Genomic DNA, 17,070 nt, shown 5'->3' with positions numbered 1-17,070 from the left:
CCCAAAGTCAAGACTAGATCTGCAATTTGTTGGCCTAATGACCTTAGTCCTTGGTTTATCATCTATAAAGTGAACATAAGGCCATCTAGCTATACCTGGAAGTTGAAAATTATGCAGAGTACATATTTAAGATCCCAGCATTTTGTATTTTTGTTGTTTGTTTGTTCTTTGTTTCCTATTTTTTTGTTTTTGCCAGTCCTGGAGCTTGAACTTGGCCTGGGTGCTCAAGGCTAGTTCTCTACCACTTGAGCCACAGCACCACTTCCAGCTTTTTTCTGAGTAGTTTATTAGATATAGGATTATCACAAACTTTCCGGCCCAGGCTGGCTTCAAACTACAATCCTCAGATCTCAGCCTCCTGTGTAGCTAGGATTACAAGCCTGAACCACCGATGCCCAGCTATTTTCCTGTGTTCAATACTATTGTAGTTTTACTCCTGGAGCAGTGATTCCCAAATTCAGAAGCAATGTTATCCCTCATGGAACATTTGGCAGTAGCTAAAAATGTTTTGGGGGATTGTAATTGGCATTGAGGCCAAGGTTACTGCTTAACATACTACAATGCACAGGACAGCCCCATATAGAATGATTCATCCAAAAAAAAAAAATCAGAGTGGCAGAGAGGGCTTGTCGTGGAGTCTAGCAGATACATTAAAAATATTAGTCTGCATATATTTCTATACATAGAAAAAGTATGAAAATATACAGAAATGTTTTTCTGTGTAGTATGATTATGGGCAATTTTTGTTTTCTTTTTGCCTTTCTAGAGTATGATATTTAAAAATGGTGATACGCTGTTACTTGTAATCATTTGCCTCACTGGAAGGATTTGGGTCAGACTGAGACCAATTGATCTGTTTCTCCTAGGCGGCTTGGGCCTCTCCAATACCATGTATGCTCGGCTAGGGGAGATCATCAGCCTGGATGGATCAATCACTGTGACCCTAGCAGCGCACCAGGCTATCGGCCTAAAGGTTAAGTGTCTGGAATTCCTGTTGGGGTCTTTCTGGAGGAGTCAGATTTCTGAAGGAGCTTCTTCTCTGCTATAAAAAGGGAATGCTTAGTGAAGAACAAGCCCAGCTGCTCTTGCTACCCTGTCCTCCAGTTCACTCTGGCTTTACTATTTTGGAAATGAACCCTATCCTGAGCTGTCACCTGCTTTTTATACACATGCTTTCCTACTCTACTAGGCTCAGAGCACATTGGGATAGGTCCAAGGGCACACAGCTATTAGTTGGAATTGCATTACTTAAAGCATCTACTCAACAGACAACAAATTGAAGAATGAGCCCTGTGTCCAGCTTCTCAACTCTCAAAGCAGGAACCCATTTAGCAGCATGGAGTAGGAGTGGGGGCATGAAGAAGAGGAGTAGAGAGATGAAAACTTTGGTTCCAAAGTTCTGTTGTCATATATACATCACTAGTACAGGTCCAGTAGAGGATTCTTCCCCAATCTCGTGTCATCTTCTTCACAGGAAGTAGATGTCCTCAGAGGGAGTTGTTTCACAGGACACTCCGTACTCTCTTCTCATGGCTTAAATTAATGTGTTTGTGCTTGTGTGTTTCATTCAGGGGATCATCTTGGTGGGCAGTGAGGAGCAGAAGACCAAATACCTGCCCAAACTGGCATCTGGGGAACACATTGCAGCCTTCTGCCTCACAGAGCCAGCCAGGTTTGCCCATCCTTAGAATGTTTGGCATTTTCCAGGGTTTCCCCAGACAAAGGACTGCTACTTGTATAGAAAAGCTGGTCTGGTATTTCTTCCCTAACTAAAATGTTCTAAAGAATGAGCACCATAACCATTCTTACCAGTTCTCTCAATCTTATTTCTGTGGCCTAACAAGACTTGCGGATGAAGACATTCCTGTCAGTACCCACAAAGTCAGTAATTATTGTCTACAACCTCCTTGACATTCAGGATGCCTTTAGGCTTCAAAGAAATTTTCAGAATACATGGAATGGTCACATGTTCCCTTCTCCAGATTAAGAGCTGAGGTTCAGTGAGATTATATGAGCAGCCCAACGTCACAAAGATAGGATGGAGCATGGCCAGGAGGGCTCTAGGCTTTTGATAGCAGTCTCTCACTGGGATCTCACTTAATCCTCCTTCCCTTTCCCTTGAGCATGTCATAGTCATCCTTTTGTTGTGGCCCAGACCACTCATATCAGCTCAGTGAGCCCCCATGTTCATGTTCCGATGTTGAAACCTAAACTCAAGTTGACCATTCCACTAGTTTTGCAGGTACACTTAAAATTAGAACTTGCCTGTATATTTACATGTGGCTTTCTCGTCTGATTCTAGTGTTAAGGTGGCATCAAAATCATGTAGCTCAGGAGCTGGGGATATGGCCTAGTGGCAAAAAAAAGAAAATCATGTAGCTCAGAAAGCAGAATGTAGCTATTGTCTAACCCTGTATTTTAAAAACTTACCAACTTTTCTATCCAACTATAAAAGTCTACATTCCCAGGCCCTTAAGCCCTCTCATTTATCCCCAGTAATATTCTCCCTTGACTACATCTCTCTTTGCAGTGGAAGTGATGCTGCCTCTATCCGGACCAGAGCCACATTGAGTGAAGATAAGACACACTATATTCTTAATGGCACCAAGGTACAGCCAATGTCGCCCTGTCCATTCTCAGTCCTGACCTTTAGTTACTGTGCAACCACTATCCATAGACCAGGAATTGTAAAAGATCTGTACATCGTCTCCTGACCACATACTGGGTGCATTATGCTTTCCCAGAGGAGAAAACTGGAGTTCAGTGAGGCTGTGAGACTGGCCCAGGGCAGGCCTTTGAAACTTCAGTGGCAGAGCCAGCACTAGAGCAAGAAATTCTGGTTCTAGAGTCTCCCTTTCTGTAGTCCCGGATCTGCCTGAACTGCCATTATGTGCTTGTCTTACATTTTTATTGCAAAAATACAAGCTTGTTTATTTGTTTTGTTTTTGTTGCCAGTCCTGGGCCATAGAATCAGGGCCTGAGCACTGTACCTGGCTTCTTTTTGCTCAAGGCTAGCACTCTACCACTTGAGCCACAGCGCCACTTCTGGCTTTTATCTCTATATGTGGTGCTGAGGAATCAAACCCAGAGCATGTATACAAGGCGAGAACTCTACCACTTGGCCATATTCCCAGCCCCGCAAACATACAAGTTTGATATGCTTCACTTCTACAGTACCTCACTTGAGCAGTCACATGATTGTGGCCCGTCACGTTTCTTGCTGCCAGCATTGCTGCTGCTGAATGGCCTCTGTGACAGATTCATCACGAATCTCTAAAGGAAAACTAACAGAATTAGCATAGGGAAAAAAATAATCAATTCCTCACCAGTCAATGTTCAAGTTTTCTTGATTTTTCTCTTGGGTTTTTTTTGTTTTTTTGTTGGTTTTTTTTTTTGGTTGGTTTGGGGGCATTGAACTGTGTTCTTGAACTTGGGTGCTTCCCTGAGCTCTTCAGCTTAAGGCTAGCGCTCTACCACTTTGAGCCACGGCACCACTTCCAGTTTTCTGGTGGTTAGTTGGATATAAGAGTCTCACAGACTTTCCTATCTGGGCTGACTTTGAACCACAATCTTGACCTTCAGAGCTCAGCCTCCTGAATAGCTAGGATTACGGGCCTGAGCCACCAGCAACTGGCTCTTACCTTTTTTCCTTAATGGTTTGCTTGATTCAAGAATGAAATAACTCCGAACCATTGCAGTTTGTCTAACACTATTTTTCCTCTCCCTCCCTTTCCCTTCCTGAATTTTCACCTCTTTTCCCTCCTTTATTTTTGCCTTTTTAAAATTGACAAATATTGGGTATGTTGCTTGCACATATGAAAACCTTGTGAGGTGATCAAATTCCTCCTTCCTTGAAGGTCTCCAGTAGTCTGGTAACAGATGGAGCCCGAATGCTGCCTCAATGACATCGGCTGTTGTCCATCCTCACCCCTGACACAGCCACCTGTCTCTTAAGAATCTCCCCACTATGGAGCAGCTGGCTTGAGCCCCAATGCTCAACATATGAGCCAAGCTTATTCATGCATATGAAGTGGGCTTCTTCAGAGCTCTGCTTGTGATGTGTCTTGCCTGAATTATGACAGGCTGCTGGAACCATACAGACACAAGTGGAGTTGCTAAGTATCTAGAAAGACCTTTTGCTCTCTTTCCTCAGGTATGGATCACCAATGGAGGACTGGCCACTGTTTTTACTGTGTTTGCAAAGACTGAGGTGACTGATTCTGATGGCTCAGTGAAAGACAAAATCACAGCATTCATAGTAGAAAGAGAATTTGGTGGAATCACTCATGGGAAACCTGAAGATAAATTAGGCATTCGGGGATCCAACAGTAAGTAACACAGAGGCACACATGTGACAGCAGAAATCTAGATAAAATAACTGTTCGTTGTTCTAAAGAAGCAGCCAGGGACAGCACTCAGGCCCTGAGTCCAAGCCCCAGGACAAGCAAAAAAGAAAAAAGAAACTGTGTGCTTATAGTAGAAGATGTAGAAAAGTCTGGGCTTAACCTCCCCCCATCCCTCATCTGGGTCTTTCTTGGCTTTTTCACTCACAGCTGGTGCTTCTTACCACCTCTCCAGTTCTGATTTATGAGGGTTAATTGCAGATTAGAGTCTTCCCAAGCTGTCTCCAGACCTTCACTCTCAGATCTCATCCTCCCAAGTAGCTAGGATTATAGATGTAAGCCACTGGTGCTTGGCTTGAGTTGGCCTCTGATATGCATGTTATTTATCTTCTTCTGCCCCCACCCATGTCTCTCTGTTCTGTGCCCTTTTTATTTTACCCATAGCATTGAATATGTTATCTGGTTTGTCTCCCTGTCCAAAGAGTGACTGGAGCTTGGCCATCGCGTCCTAACCTTCCGGACTAAATGACATGCATGCAAGTCAAGTGCAGAATGGTTTGCATTTGTCAGATAATTTCTTAAATTTCATGTTTCAGCTTGCGAAGTCCATTTTGAAAACACCAGGGTGCCTGTGGAAAATGTCCTTGGAGAAGTTGGAGGTGGGTTTAAGGTGAGTCACTAGCCAAGGCTCACATGAGTGCTGTAGATTTAGGGTGAGTTTGGGAGGTCAGAGAGAATCAGGCTCTCAGTTGCTCCCCAGGACAGAGAAGGAGGGAGAGAAGCATCAGGATCTAGAAAAGGGATTTGAATCTCACACACAGTGATATATAACTTAGCCAACCACATTCCTGACTGGTGTAGAAGTTGACCAGTTCCAAGGACCTGCCTGCCTTCGTGAGTGTTGCTGGAGTCAACACTGGCCCCTTCCCAGTGGTTTGAAGCCATTTTGTTTCTGTTCTCTCCCAGTCCAGAGAATCTTGCTAGTTCCTCACACAGGATCTGATTTGAGACCTTCTACCCTTCAGATACAGCCAAATTCTTTCTAAAGGAAAAATTTAGCATATTTTTCAAATCATACATAACCAAACATCAAGTTACATAGTTGAAATTGAGCTTTTGGGAAAAGCATACCGTTCACAATCACTTTTTTTTTTCTCTTTTGTCCCTAAGCTCTGGCCTTGCCTTTGGGTATTTGTAGTCAGTATCTCAGACTCAGCCTGCGCTGTCCTTAAAAGGCTCCTACTGTTCATTCTCTACTTGGGTGGTACTTTGTCCCTGCTCATAAACCCACATGCAGTATCTCTTTTGAGAAACCTTTGCTTCCCAACCTCCTAGCCCCTCTCTCAAAGTCCCATAGCAATGGAACTCTCCCCTTCAGACCATCCTCACAGAGTGACTATCCCATTGCTTCAGTGGCTGTTTGCACCCAAGACTCTGTGGTAGTTCAGGGACACCTCCCTCTCTCTGGACAGTGCTGCATAGTATGTCTCTCAGAAGTGCACCTGCCCTTCTCTAAGCTGTTAGCTCCCCATACCAGGTCAGGATAAAGAATGAGGAAAGATTGGTTACAGCATCAGGTTACTGTTGTTGGTATCTGGCTGAGTTCACAGGCTTGCCTATTTGATACATGCAGGGTTCAGAGCCTTGGGAGTGATTTTGCCATTTTGAGCCTCAGCTTCTTCATCTCCACATTGTGTTCCTCTCACAGCAATGCTGAGGACCTTTAGGAAGCTTGTAGTGTATCCTCAGTACTGCTCCCTCTCCTGAGGAGGAGGAACTTTGGGGGGTGCTTTTGGAATAATGTGCAGTGGCCTCATGTGCTGCAGCAGTTTCTGAGCCACCTTGGTATGAGAGCTAAGACTTTTTTCTCCCAGCTTGAAGGCAGATGGGATGACTAACTTGGCCTGGATGCTAGCACAGAGCTCTTTAAATGCTTGCCATTGATTTGAAAAACCTCTTGGGGAAAATAAGTAAGTGTCCTCCCCTTGCATCTTTCACTGTACCCAAGCTTTTTTCATCCTCCCTGCAGGTGGCCATGAATATCCTCAACAGTGGACGATTCAGCATGGGCAGTGTTGTAGCTGGGATACTCAAGAAATTGATTGGTAGGTGGTCAGCCAAGGACAAGAGCCCTCTGCAGGGCTGGGGATATGGCCTAGTGGCAGGAGAGCTTGCCTCGTATACCTGAGGCCCTGGGTTTGATTCCCCAGCACCACATATACAGAAAATGGCCAGAAGTGGCGCTGTGGCTCAAGTGGCAGAGTGCTGGCTTTGAGCAAAAGGAAGCCAGGGACAGTGCTCAGGCCCTGAGTTCAAGGCCCAGGACTGGCAAAAAAAAAAAAAAAACAAGAGCCCTCTGCAATGTCATGTTACCCTGGCTGCTCACACTGCAGCCTACTGTTTCCCCTAGGTAAGCCAGTGCCGTCCAGACCACCTGGACAGATGGTCAGCTCAAGTGTAGCATCTGGGCTTTGGTTTGGGGCAGACAATGTATATACTTGTCTTGGAGGTTAGTCTTTGTATCTCAACATTACTGTTTTAACTGCAAACTGGGGGTAAGAGGGAGGCAGAAAGGACTGCTGCTCTAAGAACAGAGCTACTTGGTAAGCTTTACCCATGAACTAGGCACCAAGTCAATGTTCATTCTGATCCTCACAAGATTCCTTCTTGTGTATGTCCACACGGAGAATAAGGAAGGGAATTAGGCTAGAACCTAGGTGCCTCCCTCTCTGGACCCTCACTTGTTCTTTTCTGTGAGGATAATAGCCTCCTTTGTAAACTTTAAGTGGCCGGTAACCATTTAGGCAGGTTGAATATGCTGCAGGGAAGGGAATGCCTGAGAACACACCATTAGTGCTTTGTGCCTCTCAGCTCAGTGCAAAGTGGGCACATAAAGGCTTTGATTTGGATTCTTGCCTCTGTTTGATAGATGAGGAGACTGGGGTCCAGAGAGGGCAAGTGATTTGTCCAAGACCGTGTACCTAGACTGAAGTCCAAACCTGTCAGGCCTCAAGCTCAATATTCCTCTTAATTTGTTGTGCTAGTTATATGAGCTGTGCCTCCCATTATGGAGCAAAAGATTCATGGGTCCTTGTGGCCAGCCTGTTCCCGGAAGAGGCAGAACCTCTGATAAGTTCCACAGCTCAGAAATAGGGATGTGAGCGTCAACCCTGGGGATTATCTGATGATAGTCAGTGAAAGCATTTGGAAAATGGACTTCAGGTGGAGCTAGGGGTGCTGACATGTTTCCTGGAGGTTCTCTGAATTCAGCCTTCAACTGTGCACCATTAAGCCCCAGACCTGACCTTTGAAGCCAGGATGCCTTCCTTTGAATGAGCACCTAGGATGGAGGAGGACTCCCTCCCACCTCTGGGATGCTCTGTGTATCAGCTTTGGGCCAGGTATCTTCCACCTTCCATCAGATTGCCTCTTCAGGGCAATTTTGTGCCCACCAGGGAGGTGGAATACTCAGCCCAGGCTTCCCACCAGGAGGAAAAGGGCCAAGACTCAAAGCTGTCCCAGTCAGAATTCCATGTCCTTTTGCTCCTGCTGGCTACCTGCAGGTCCCATGAGGAACGGGTACCCTATCTTTGGTCCACAGTGAAAAAAAGGGGGAGCTTTGACACCCAGGGCATCTGATCTGAACAAATGGTTTCTATACTTCTTGTATATTTAAAGGAAAATGAGTACAGCTTTAGGAGATCATTTCAGATAATCAGAAATGTTCTGGCTCCTTTTAACAAGTCTGTTCTTCTTCAGAATGGACCGCTGACTATGCATGCACGAGGAAGCAGTTCAACAGGCATCTCAGTGAATTTGGGCTAATTCAGGTACTGAAGACTGGCTTCGTTGTATGGACATGAACACTGTGCTCTTGCTGCCTCTCTGCTCGTGCCTCCTTTGTGACAGCCTGGGAATAAGACTGGATAGGGCCCTGATATTAATATTGGATTTGATTCCTCAGTCCAGCAAGGCTTCTGACAATTAATTAGCTTCTCTCTTGGATTGTAAGTTTGGACCCTGGCACATGCAAAATGCTTCTTGAATGTATTTTTCCAAACACTCCAGGAAAAGTTTGCACTGATGGCTCAGAAGGCTTACGTGATGGAAAGCATGTCCTACCTCACTGCTGCAATGATGGACCGACCAGAGTTTCCTGACTGCTCCATTGAGGCAGCCATGGTGAAGGTAATCTCAGCACAACCAGAGAGCTGGCATAAGAGAGAGACACAGAAAGGCCTCTTCGAGGGCTGGGAATATGACCTAGTGGCAAGAGTGCTTGCCTCCTACACATGAAGCTCTCGGTTCGATTCCCCAGCACCACATATATGGAAAACGGCCAGAAGGGGCGCTGTGGCTCAGGTGGCAGAGTGCTAGCCTTGAGCGGGAAGAAGCCAGGGACAGTGCTCAGGCCCTGAGTCCAAGGCCCAGGACTGGCAAAAAAAAAAAAAAGAAAAGAAAAGGCTTCTTCGCTGCAGCATTCCTGACACACAGTGCTACCTGCCATCTTCCTCTTCTCATTAGTTCATAGGTCAACTTGGCCTTGGTCTAGGGCTTTTGCTGTGCTCTGATGTGCAGCTCTGCAAGGCCAGGATAGGGAGAAGCAGCACAGAGCAGTGCCCAGAGTGGCATTGCTTTTTAGGACAGCCCACTGCTTCTCAATGTGGTCTGTGTCAAGTTTTTATTGGCTGATTTGTAGTTCATAGAAATCAGAGAAAACGGACATTACTATAACTCCACATCCACATAAAATAGCAGCATTCCTGGGAAGAAGTATCTCCTATTCCCTAAGTTGATGGCCATTTTTCTTTTTGGTATCAGAACATACTTTGGTAAAATGTCTGATAAGGTAAAAGCGGATTACTAATTGTAGGAACTCTGGTGAGTGAAAGTGCCAAGTTGGCACGCAGTCAGTATCCTGATTTTCATTTCAAAAATGAGCAAATCACTGGGCTGGAAACAGTGCTTCTATCCTTGGAGATTCTAAAGACATAAGTAGGAAACTTTCTGAAACTGTTCTGGCCAAGGAGCAACCTAAGTCCCTGTCCCTGTCCCTGTCTGGGGCTTTGTCATATAATTCCCTAGAGTGGTGGGTGGCTTCCTTTACTCAGACAGGACTCTCCCTAGTTCCCCTTTCTGAGGACATGACCTGATGCCTGTGAGCTCACACCAGGCCTACAGCTAACTACAACAGTGTCTCAGAATAGACAGAAATGAATCATGCTCCTGCAGGGTGGGGTGTTCAGACACCTGAACAAGTGCAGAAAATCAAGTGACAGGTGAGTGAGGCCCAAGGAGTGGATATCTAGGTGGGTTTTTTTTATTTATTTATTTTTTTTTGGCCAGTCCTGGGCCTTGGACTCAGGGCCTGAGCACTGTCCCTGGCTTCTTCCCGCTCAAGGCTAGCACTCTGCCACTTGAGCCACAGCGCCGCTTCTGGCCGTTTTCTGTATATGTGGTGCTGGGGAATCGAACCTAGGGCCTCGTGTATCCGAGGCAGGCACTCTTGCCACTAGGCTATATCCCCAGCCCCCTAGGTGGGTTTTTAAAGCTGGAGTTACATCAGATGTGGAAGGGGTAGAGGAAGGCCTAGGGGTAAGAAAGGGCATTGTGGGAGTAGGAACCACAGCTGGTTATTGTGGTCTAGGAAGGCCAAAGATTTGCTGGTTTTCCTAGTAAGTACCTCCTGGGATCACTCTGGGTCTCAAAGCTCAGGTTTGTTATACAGAGAGACTCCTGCTTGCTGAAGAGCAGCTCCCTGAGCCTAGGTCCTCCTTCAGGATTCTGTGCCGACCTCACCCAGCATCTTTGGCAGCAGGTGTTCAGCTCCGAGGGTGCCTGGCAGTGTGTGAGTGAGGCGCTGCAGATCCTTGGGGGGTCAGGCTACATGAAGGATTACCCCTATGAACGCCTGCTGCGTGACGCCCGCATCCTCCTTATCTTTGAGGTGAGTGGCCCTGCTGGCAGCTGCTGTACTTCCTATGGGCTCTGCTGACACTCCTGTATTCATTTACCTCTCTGCTTCCTGATCGGAAAGGTGCTGCTGAGGGCCCCGCAGAGGCTTGCTAGAGCCTAGGATGGGCTGTATCCTCTTACCAGTGCCTTCTAACCCTGCTTTGAGGCTGGGAGGGGCCAAGCAGCCTGCTCAGGTCTCGGTCCTAAGACCCTTTCTTCTGAACCCACTGCTTCCTGTTGATCTACTGTGGGTCTTTGTGAAATTTCTTCTCCTTGGAAAAGCAGATCTTCTTGGAGACCTGAATTCCAGTTTCAGCGTAGGCCCTAAATCCCATTCTATGCTTTTTTGGTCTTTACTTTTCTTCTTAGTAAATTGAAGTAGGTCACAAGATCTCTTTGAAGGGTCATTGATTCTGACATTCTTCCTCTGCTGCCCTAGTGAATTCATTCACAACTCTTAAAGGGTCAGTTACTTCAGCATGTGCCAGTGAGGAGTGGGGTGGGGGCCACGGAGGCAGCCTTGTGATGTTGTGGTCTGATGGTATGGCCTGACTGCATAAGGAGGAGGCTGTGACATGGACCTCAACACAGGATTATATGCACCCAGAGGGAGTTGGAGTCTCTAGAAGAACATGCACTTGACCCTTGAGGGGTGGGAAAGACAGATCAGGACTGAAGGAGAGTTCTGAAAGGACAGACTGAAAGGCTGGGAAAGAGCATGTTGCAGGCCTACACAAGACTCAATGGCCAGCACCTAGGTAAGCAGTAAGGAAGCCTTTCTGGAAGCACTGATTGCCTCAGGAAGTAGAGCAGGGAAGGAAGTTGGGAAATAGAGTAAATAGGAAGGATAGAAAAGAAACTGACTATGGAAGACTGAGCAGCAGGGACTCTGGATGTCTTGGGAAGTTTTCAAGGGAGGAATGATAGTCTAGGGAATTCTTCTAGTTAGTGAGATGAAAGACCAGGATGCTTCTGATGGGAAGGAGAATAGACTCGGGGAGCCAAGGGAAGAAGACAATGGTTTTGATGGTGGCCCGTGGAGGCCACCAGATACTTGGCAGGGAGGTTTAGACCCATGCTACTGGTCCATACAGGAGGCGCATCCTGCTATTCAGGCCCTAGGCTGCCCTACCCAGTGGAGGGCTTCATTGTCTATGTCTGTTCCTAGGCACGCATGCCCCACCCAGCATCTCTTTTCCATTAGCAGTCAAGGACCCACCTGAAAGCAAAAGAGGTGGCTCCCTCAGGACAGAGTGTGTCAGCCCTATGACACACACTGCCTTTGAAAACTTTCCTGGAGAGCTGGTGGGTCTCAATGGGAAACTATACATCTGGTCAGCTCCTTCACCCATGCCTATTTGTGCCTTGATACCTGGGCACACCCCTGCTCCCTGTGCTGCTAATGTGGCAGCCTGTTATACCTGTCTGACTGTGGGCAGTCCTGGTGCTGTCTGGTAAGGTATCTTTTCATCCCCACATTGCTGGCCATAGGGAACCAATGAGATTCTTCGAATGTTCATCGCTTTGACAGGCCTGCAGCACGCTGGTCGCATCCTGACTGCAAGGATCAAGTACGTGCCTTCACATCCTATTCCTCAGGCTTGGGGGGTATGGGGAGGACGGACAGTGCAGCCACACCCAGGGCTCCTCCGGGGTTCGGGGGGTGGGGGGGAACAGCAGCCTTGCATGGTGGTTGCTAGGGCTGGAAAACCATCCCTGTAGCTTGTCCTTCACCTGGGGGAAACGAGAAGGGCCAGCTGCCACAGGGAGCCCTCACTACCCTGTAAGTCACGCCCTCTAATCCCACTTGGACTCCATCTTCCCCTTTCCCTGGTGGCTCCCATTTCCCATAGCCAGAATGGGAGTTGTTGCCCAGCCACATGGTCACCGTGACACCCCTTTCTCTCCTTTGTGTCCTGCTCTTCTCTGCCTTATCATAGGGCACAATGAAATGTAATCCTTTATAATAGCATTTTCTGACTCTTTAATGAAAGCCAGGTGCTGGAAGCTGACCACTTCACAGGCTGTTCCTTAAGTAGCATCCAGGAGCCCGCATGCAGGCTAAGGCATGCAGAGCTCTAGGGGGCCATGCTGATGGACAGTGGGGACAAGCTGTGGGGGCCTCAGGTCACAAAACTGGACTTCCTGCAGTGAGCTTAAACGAGGTAATGTGACCGTAATCATGGAGACCATTGGCCAGAAGCTTCGGAGCTCCCTGGGTCGATCTGTGGACCTGGGACTAACAGGAAATCTTGGAGTTGTGCACCCAAGTCTGGGGGTGAGTAGTCCCAGCAAATGAGTCTCTGTTTGGGTACTCTCCAGCAATATAGGACAAGGGGTCCAGGCTCCTCCAGGGATGTTGGAGAATAGCCTAGAAGGCCCACTCCATCAGTCTATGGCTGTCAGGTGGGAGGGGTGGACCCAGAGAGGAAGAGGTACTGAGCCCATTTTGTCTTTTGCCCTTATAGGAAAGTGCCAACAAGCTCGAGGAGAATGTGTATTACTTTGGCAAGACCGTTGAAACGTTGCTGCTCCGCTTTGGAAAGGTAGCACAGCTAGCCCGCAATATAGCCTGTAGCCCTGAGATAAATCTGTGCCCATTGCTCAAACATAGGACAAGCCTAGAATAGAATCGTTGACTGTTTTGGGTCTGGGGCAGTGTGGCCTCTCCTGGATGTGTTTTTTACAGAGTTCTTCTAGGCACCTTTCATACAGAGACTTCCTGCAATGAAGTGAAGGGCCCCTCAGCTGGGGTCTAAATCTAGAGTGGGTCTGTGGAGTTCTGACTGCTGGAGGGGAAGTACCAGTCTCTAGTCTTGCCTTGGCACTTGTCTGAGTATAAAAAAAGGAAAACAAGACAACCGTGATCCTACCTCCTGTAGCCTGAAGGGAAAGGCATCACTGACCCATGTTACTCAGGAGTGAAAGGAGACTGAGGGTTGGCACAGGTGTGGCTTGGGAGAGGGATGGCCAGGTAGGCTAGATCTCCACTTCTGAGCCTTTATCCCCAGACCATTGTGGAGGAACAACTGGTACTGAAGCGGGTGGCCAACATCCTCATCAACCTGTACGGCATGACAGCGGTGTTGTCACGGGCCAGCCGCTCTATCCGTCTTGGACTCCGGAACCATGACCATGAGGTGAGGGACATCCAGCCCACACAGGAAGCAGGTTCAGATGCCCTAGCTTGCTGGGTCAGGGCTGGAGTCAGAAACTCAGACTGACTAAACCAGGCCTGTTCCATTATAGTTTAGTGAAGCCCAGATCTGGGGAAGTATGGGGTTGGGTGGTGTGGCCTAGTCGGGAGCCTAGGAAAGGACGCTGAGGGAGGGGCTAGGTTGCCAATTGGTGGTCACTGACAGTGGGTGAGTCTTGGGGATGAATAGAGGTGATGGCCAGAAGGCTGTGTATGCTTGTTCTGCCAGCGCCTTGAGAGGGACCGTGATGTTCTGGAGACAAGGCCAGTGTCTTCTTTGGTTTCCTGTCTGAGAAAAGAGAGGGGATTTAGTGACAAGTCCACAAACCCATATCCTTCCCCATCTATCTGCTTTGTTCATTCCTCCCCTTGGTGGAAGAAGGCGGGTGTATTCACCAGCACTTCTGTGTACACACATCACTTCTGTGTATACTCATGGTCTAAGGGAGCACACAAACATGGACAATGTCATCCACCCCATAGAAGAAACTGTCCCAGACCTGTGTAGGTTGCTCTTGAGAAACACACAACTTAGTGACTTCCAAGCTAGGCCTTTTGAACCCAGCTGCCAGCAACCCTGCTCAGTTCAACAGACTGGGTTCCTTGGAGTTCAAAGGTCATTTCAAAGCTCTCAGCAGCTGTCCTTTCTAACCTCGGTTCTGGCAGGTTCTGTTGGCCAACATGTTCTGCGTAGAAGCTTACGTCCAGAATCACTTCAGCCTGTCTCAGCTGGACAAGTGTAAGTGGGGTAGCTTGTAGAAGGGAAGAAAAAGCCCAAGTCTGGACATCTGTCAGTGAGCACCCATTTCTATAACTGGTTTGCCTCCAGAGCCTGCTGGCAGCTTATGTGCAGGGCTCACCAGGCAAAGCATTCCACTGCAAATAGAAACCAGCCTTCACACAGCCTTCTGTGTGGGTCCTGTTCTTTTCTGCCCAGTATGTCTGGCCGTATCCTTGCACCTTCCCAGGGATGGTCACAAAGGAAAGAAGGCAGACATTATACCTAGTCCAAAGATAGCATTTTACCTCTCTCCCTCTTTAGCCTCTGAACTCCTGCCAAAATACATGTGCAGTTCTCTGCAGAGGACATGCCCCTGGAAAATAGGAGATTTTTGTGCTTGCTTTTCAGCTTGTCTAGAACGTTCTTCCTTAGGTCCTTGGCCACATCTTGGAATGTGTAGCTCAGGTTCTTCTTCTGGCCCTTACAGTACTGGCAGCCTGCAGAGCTTAACCCAAAACCCTGCTGAAGAGAGTGGAATGTGATTCCCTGTAGCTCTGGGGCTGTCCAGGGGCCCCACACAGATGGCAGGACTATTGTTGCTATGAAGCTAAAAGCTTCATAGCTTGGGCATGGGGGTGCACTTATGGAGGGCCTTCTCCATACCCATACCCCTAAAAACCTGGTAGGTACTAAGACTTTTAACTTTTCTCTATGAAGGTTAGAATTGTACCTAGGAGTTCAGAGGAGGTAGGGGTCCAACTTGTATTGTCACAATAGAGAAAGATCACTTCTTCCATCCTCTTTTCCCTTCCAGATGCTCCAGAAAACATGGATGAACAGATCAAGAAAGTGTCCCAGCAGATCCTTGAAAAGCGAGCCTACTTGTGTGCCCACCCTTTAGACAGAACATCATGAAACAGAGGCTGTATCCCTACACCAGATGCCCCAGCCATGACCGATGTGGGACAGCCTTTTTAAAAGATGGTGATCTTGGGCACCCCCCCACCCCCACCATGTGCACCTGAAGACTTCTCCTTCCCTGAGTGAATCTCAGGTTTCAACCTACCAGTCCCATGTCGAATTAGCACAGCTTCTGAACAGATGTGAAAAGTAAAGAGAAAGGAATCACATATTACTGGTACTGAGCATGCACTAATGATTCATAAGGTGCTATGGTGGAAACTAGGGTATCTGCTGCCACTTCCTGTTTGAGAACTGGAACACCATTTCTACTAGACTACATATTCCAGAAACAGCTAGATGTATACATACCACTCATGGGAACTAGGAATAAAATGCACTTCTAATCTATGTCCGAAACCATTTAACAAAAAAGAAAGAAAAATGTACAGATTTGTGTGTACCTTCTAAAAGCCAGCCCAGGCAGGAAAGTTTTTGAGAATTTTATCTCCAAATAACCACTAGAAAACTGAAAGTCATAAAGTGTTAGCCTTGAGAAAATCAGAAAAACTCAGAGACAGCACACAAGCCCTGAGTTGAAGTCCCATGACTTCCCCAAAATCCCAAAAGTCTAACGGATTTTTCTGCCCAGGCTATTCACACCTGAATAGCTAGGAATACAGGTATGAACCACCAGCACCGAGTTCAAGATTGCCTTTTTTTTTTTCATGCTGGGACTTGAACTCAGAGCCTGGACATTGTCCCTGAGCCTCTTTGTACTCAAGGCTACTGCTCTACCACTTGAACCACAGTGCTACTTTTAATGAGCATGTTAAGAGTCTCACAGACTTTACTGCCCAGGATGGCTTTGAACCTCAATCCTCAGATTTTAGCCTCCTGAATAACTTGGAGTGCACACCTGAGCCACCAGCACCCGGATAAGATTGGGTTTTAATGGATACCAACAAGACCCCAAGAACCCCTTTGGTGATAGGTTCTCTCTAGTTTCTGGGTTGTGGTTATTGGTGGTGGTACAGGAATTTAGAACTCAGAGCTTTGTGCTTTGCCACTTGAGCCACACCTAATGGGCTTCTGGTCTCCTTGGTATTTATATCCAGCAAGAAGACAGCCTGAACACCAAGGGGCAGTGCCCAGTGCATACAACACTCAGTTCATACAGTGCTCAGTGCATACAGTGCTCAGTATACCCCTTTCAAGTGACTTCTTGGAACACTGCACTGCTTGGAGTATAACAGGTGGTGCTGTTTTGTGCTTTGTTTTTTGGGTTTCTATGCAATGATTGGTCTTCGCTTTTGCAGAAAGAATGAGCTGGCATGAACAGGCCTTTGCATTTCACCAGTCTGCTTTCTGCTGTGCTTGTGGGACACACTACCTCCCATTATCCTCTGTCTGTTGAGCTCCAACATTGTCTGGACCCTGGTTGCTTTGAGAATTTAAAAGGCTTTTGTAGATACTGCCTTGGAGGGCAGGAGGCCAGGTTCCCTTTTTCTCCCTAATTTTCTATGATACTAAAAATGGGCAAAGGTTGGAAATGTTGAGCTAGCTTAATGAAGCTAGCCTAAGCTTTCTAACCATTTTTGTTTGTTTGTTTGTTTGTTTTTGGAGTTTTTTCAGCCAGTCCTGGGGCTTGAACTTGGCCTGGGTGCTGTCCCTTGAGCTTTTTTCACTTACAGCTTATTCTGTACCACTTCAGCCACGGTTCCACATGCATCTTTTTGGCAGTTAATTGGAAGTAAGTCACAGGCTTACCTGCCCAGGGTAGCTCTAAACCGTAATCCTCAGATCTCAGCCTCCTGAATAGCAAGGATTACCAACACGGCCCGTGAGCACCCAGCTTAGTACCAGAGTTTTGATAACTGATCTTAAAATGGGGAAACTTAGCCAGGAGAAATAAGATAGGCCTTTATGCCATCAAGCCTGGATTGCCAAGCTTC

At 47.2% G+C, this 17,070-nt stretch overlaps 1 protein-coding gene and 1 long non-coding RNA gene across 2 annotated transcripts in view; one reads left to right on the top strand and one right to left on the bottom strand.

Moving 5' to 3' along the window:
• The window catches only part of LOC125358886, a 16,709-nt gene extending 5,381 nt beyond the window's left edge, over positions 1-11,328 (bottom strand). The window contains exons 1-2 of the long non-coding RNA XR_007212416.1: positions 10,880-11,328; positions 339-342 (exon numbers count right to left, since the gene is read on the bottom strand). This is a non-coding gene — a long non-coding RNA (uncharacterized LOC125358886). The remainder of the gene's footprint in view (positions 1-338; positions 343-10,879) is intronic.
• The window catches only part of Acad9 (acyl-CoA dehydrogenase family member 9), a 24,741-nt gene extending 9,177 nt beyond the window's left edge, over positions 1-15,564 (top strand). The window contains exons 4-18 of the mRNA XM_048356381.1: positions 867-973; positions 1,572-1,672; positions 2,531-2,609; positions 4,154-4,328; positions 4,940-5,013; positions 6,373-6,448; positions 8,103-8,173; positions 8,412-8,531; positions 10,162-10,290; positions 11,790-11,869; positions 12,450-12,576; positions 12,767-12,844; positions 13,310-13,438; positions 14,161-14,233; positions 15,030-15,564. Of these exons, the coding sequence (XP_048212338.1) occupies positions 867-973; positions 1,572-1,672; positions 2,531-2,609; positions 4,154-4,328; positions 4,940-5,013; positions 6,373-6,448; positions 8,103-8,173; positions 8,412-8,531; positions 10,162-10,290; positions 11,790-11,869; positions 12,450-12,576; positions 12,767-12,844; positions 13,310-13,438; positions 14,161-14,233; positions 15,030-15,130 (1,520 nt within the window). The 3' untranslated portion in view covers positions 15,131-15,564. The remainder of the gene's footprint in view (positions 1-866; positions 974-1,571; positions 1,673-2,530; positions 2,610-4,153; positions 4,329-4,939; positions 5,014-6,372; positions 6,449-8,102; positions 8,174-8,411; positions 8,532-10,161; positions 10,291-11,789; positions 11,870-12,449; positions 12,577-12,766; positions 12,845-13,309; positions 13,439-14,160; positions 14,234-15,029) is intronic.
• The last annotated feature ends 1,506 nt before the right edge of the window (positions 15,565-17,070 follow it).

Source organism: Perognathus longimembris, chromosome 10, assembly GCF_023159225.1.
Source record: "Perognathus longimembris pacificus isolate PPM17 chromosome 10, ASM2315922v1, whole genome shotgun sequence".
NCBI classification, from domain to species: domain Eukaryota; kingdom Metazoa; phylum Chordata; class Mammalia; order Rodentia; family Heteromyidae; genus Perognathus; species Perognathus longimembris.
This window is presented reverse-complemented; position numbering and strand designations above follow the sequence as displayed.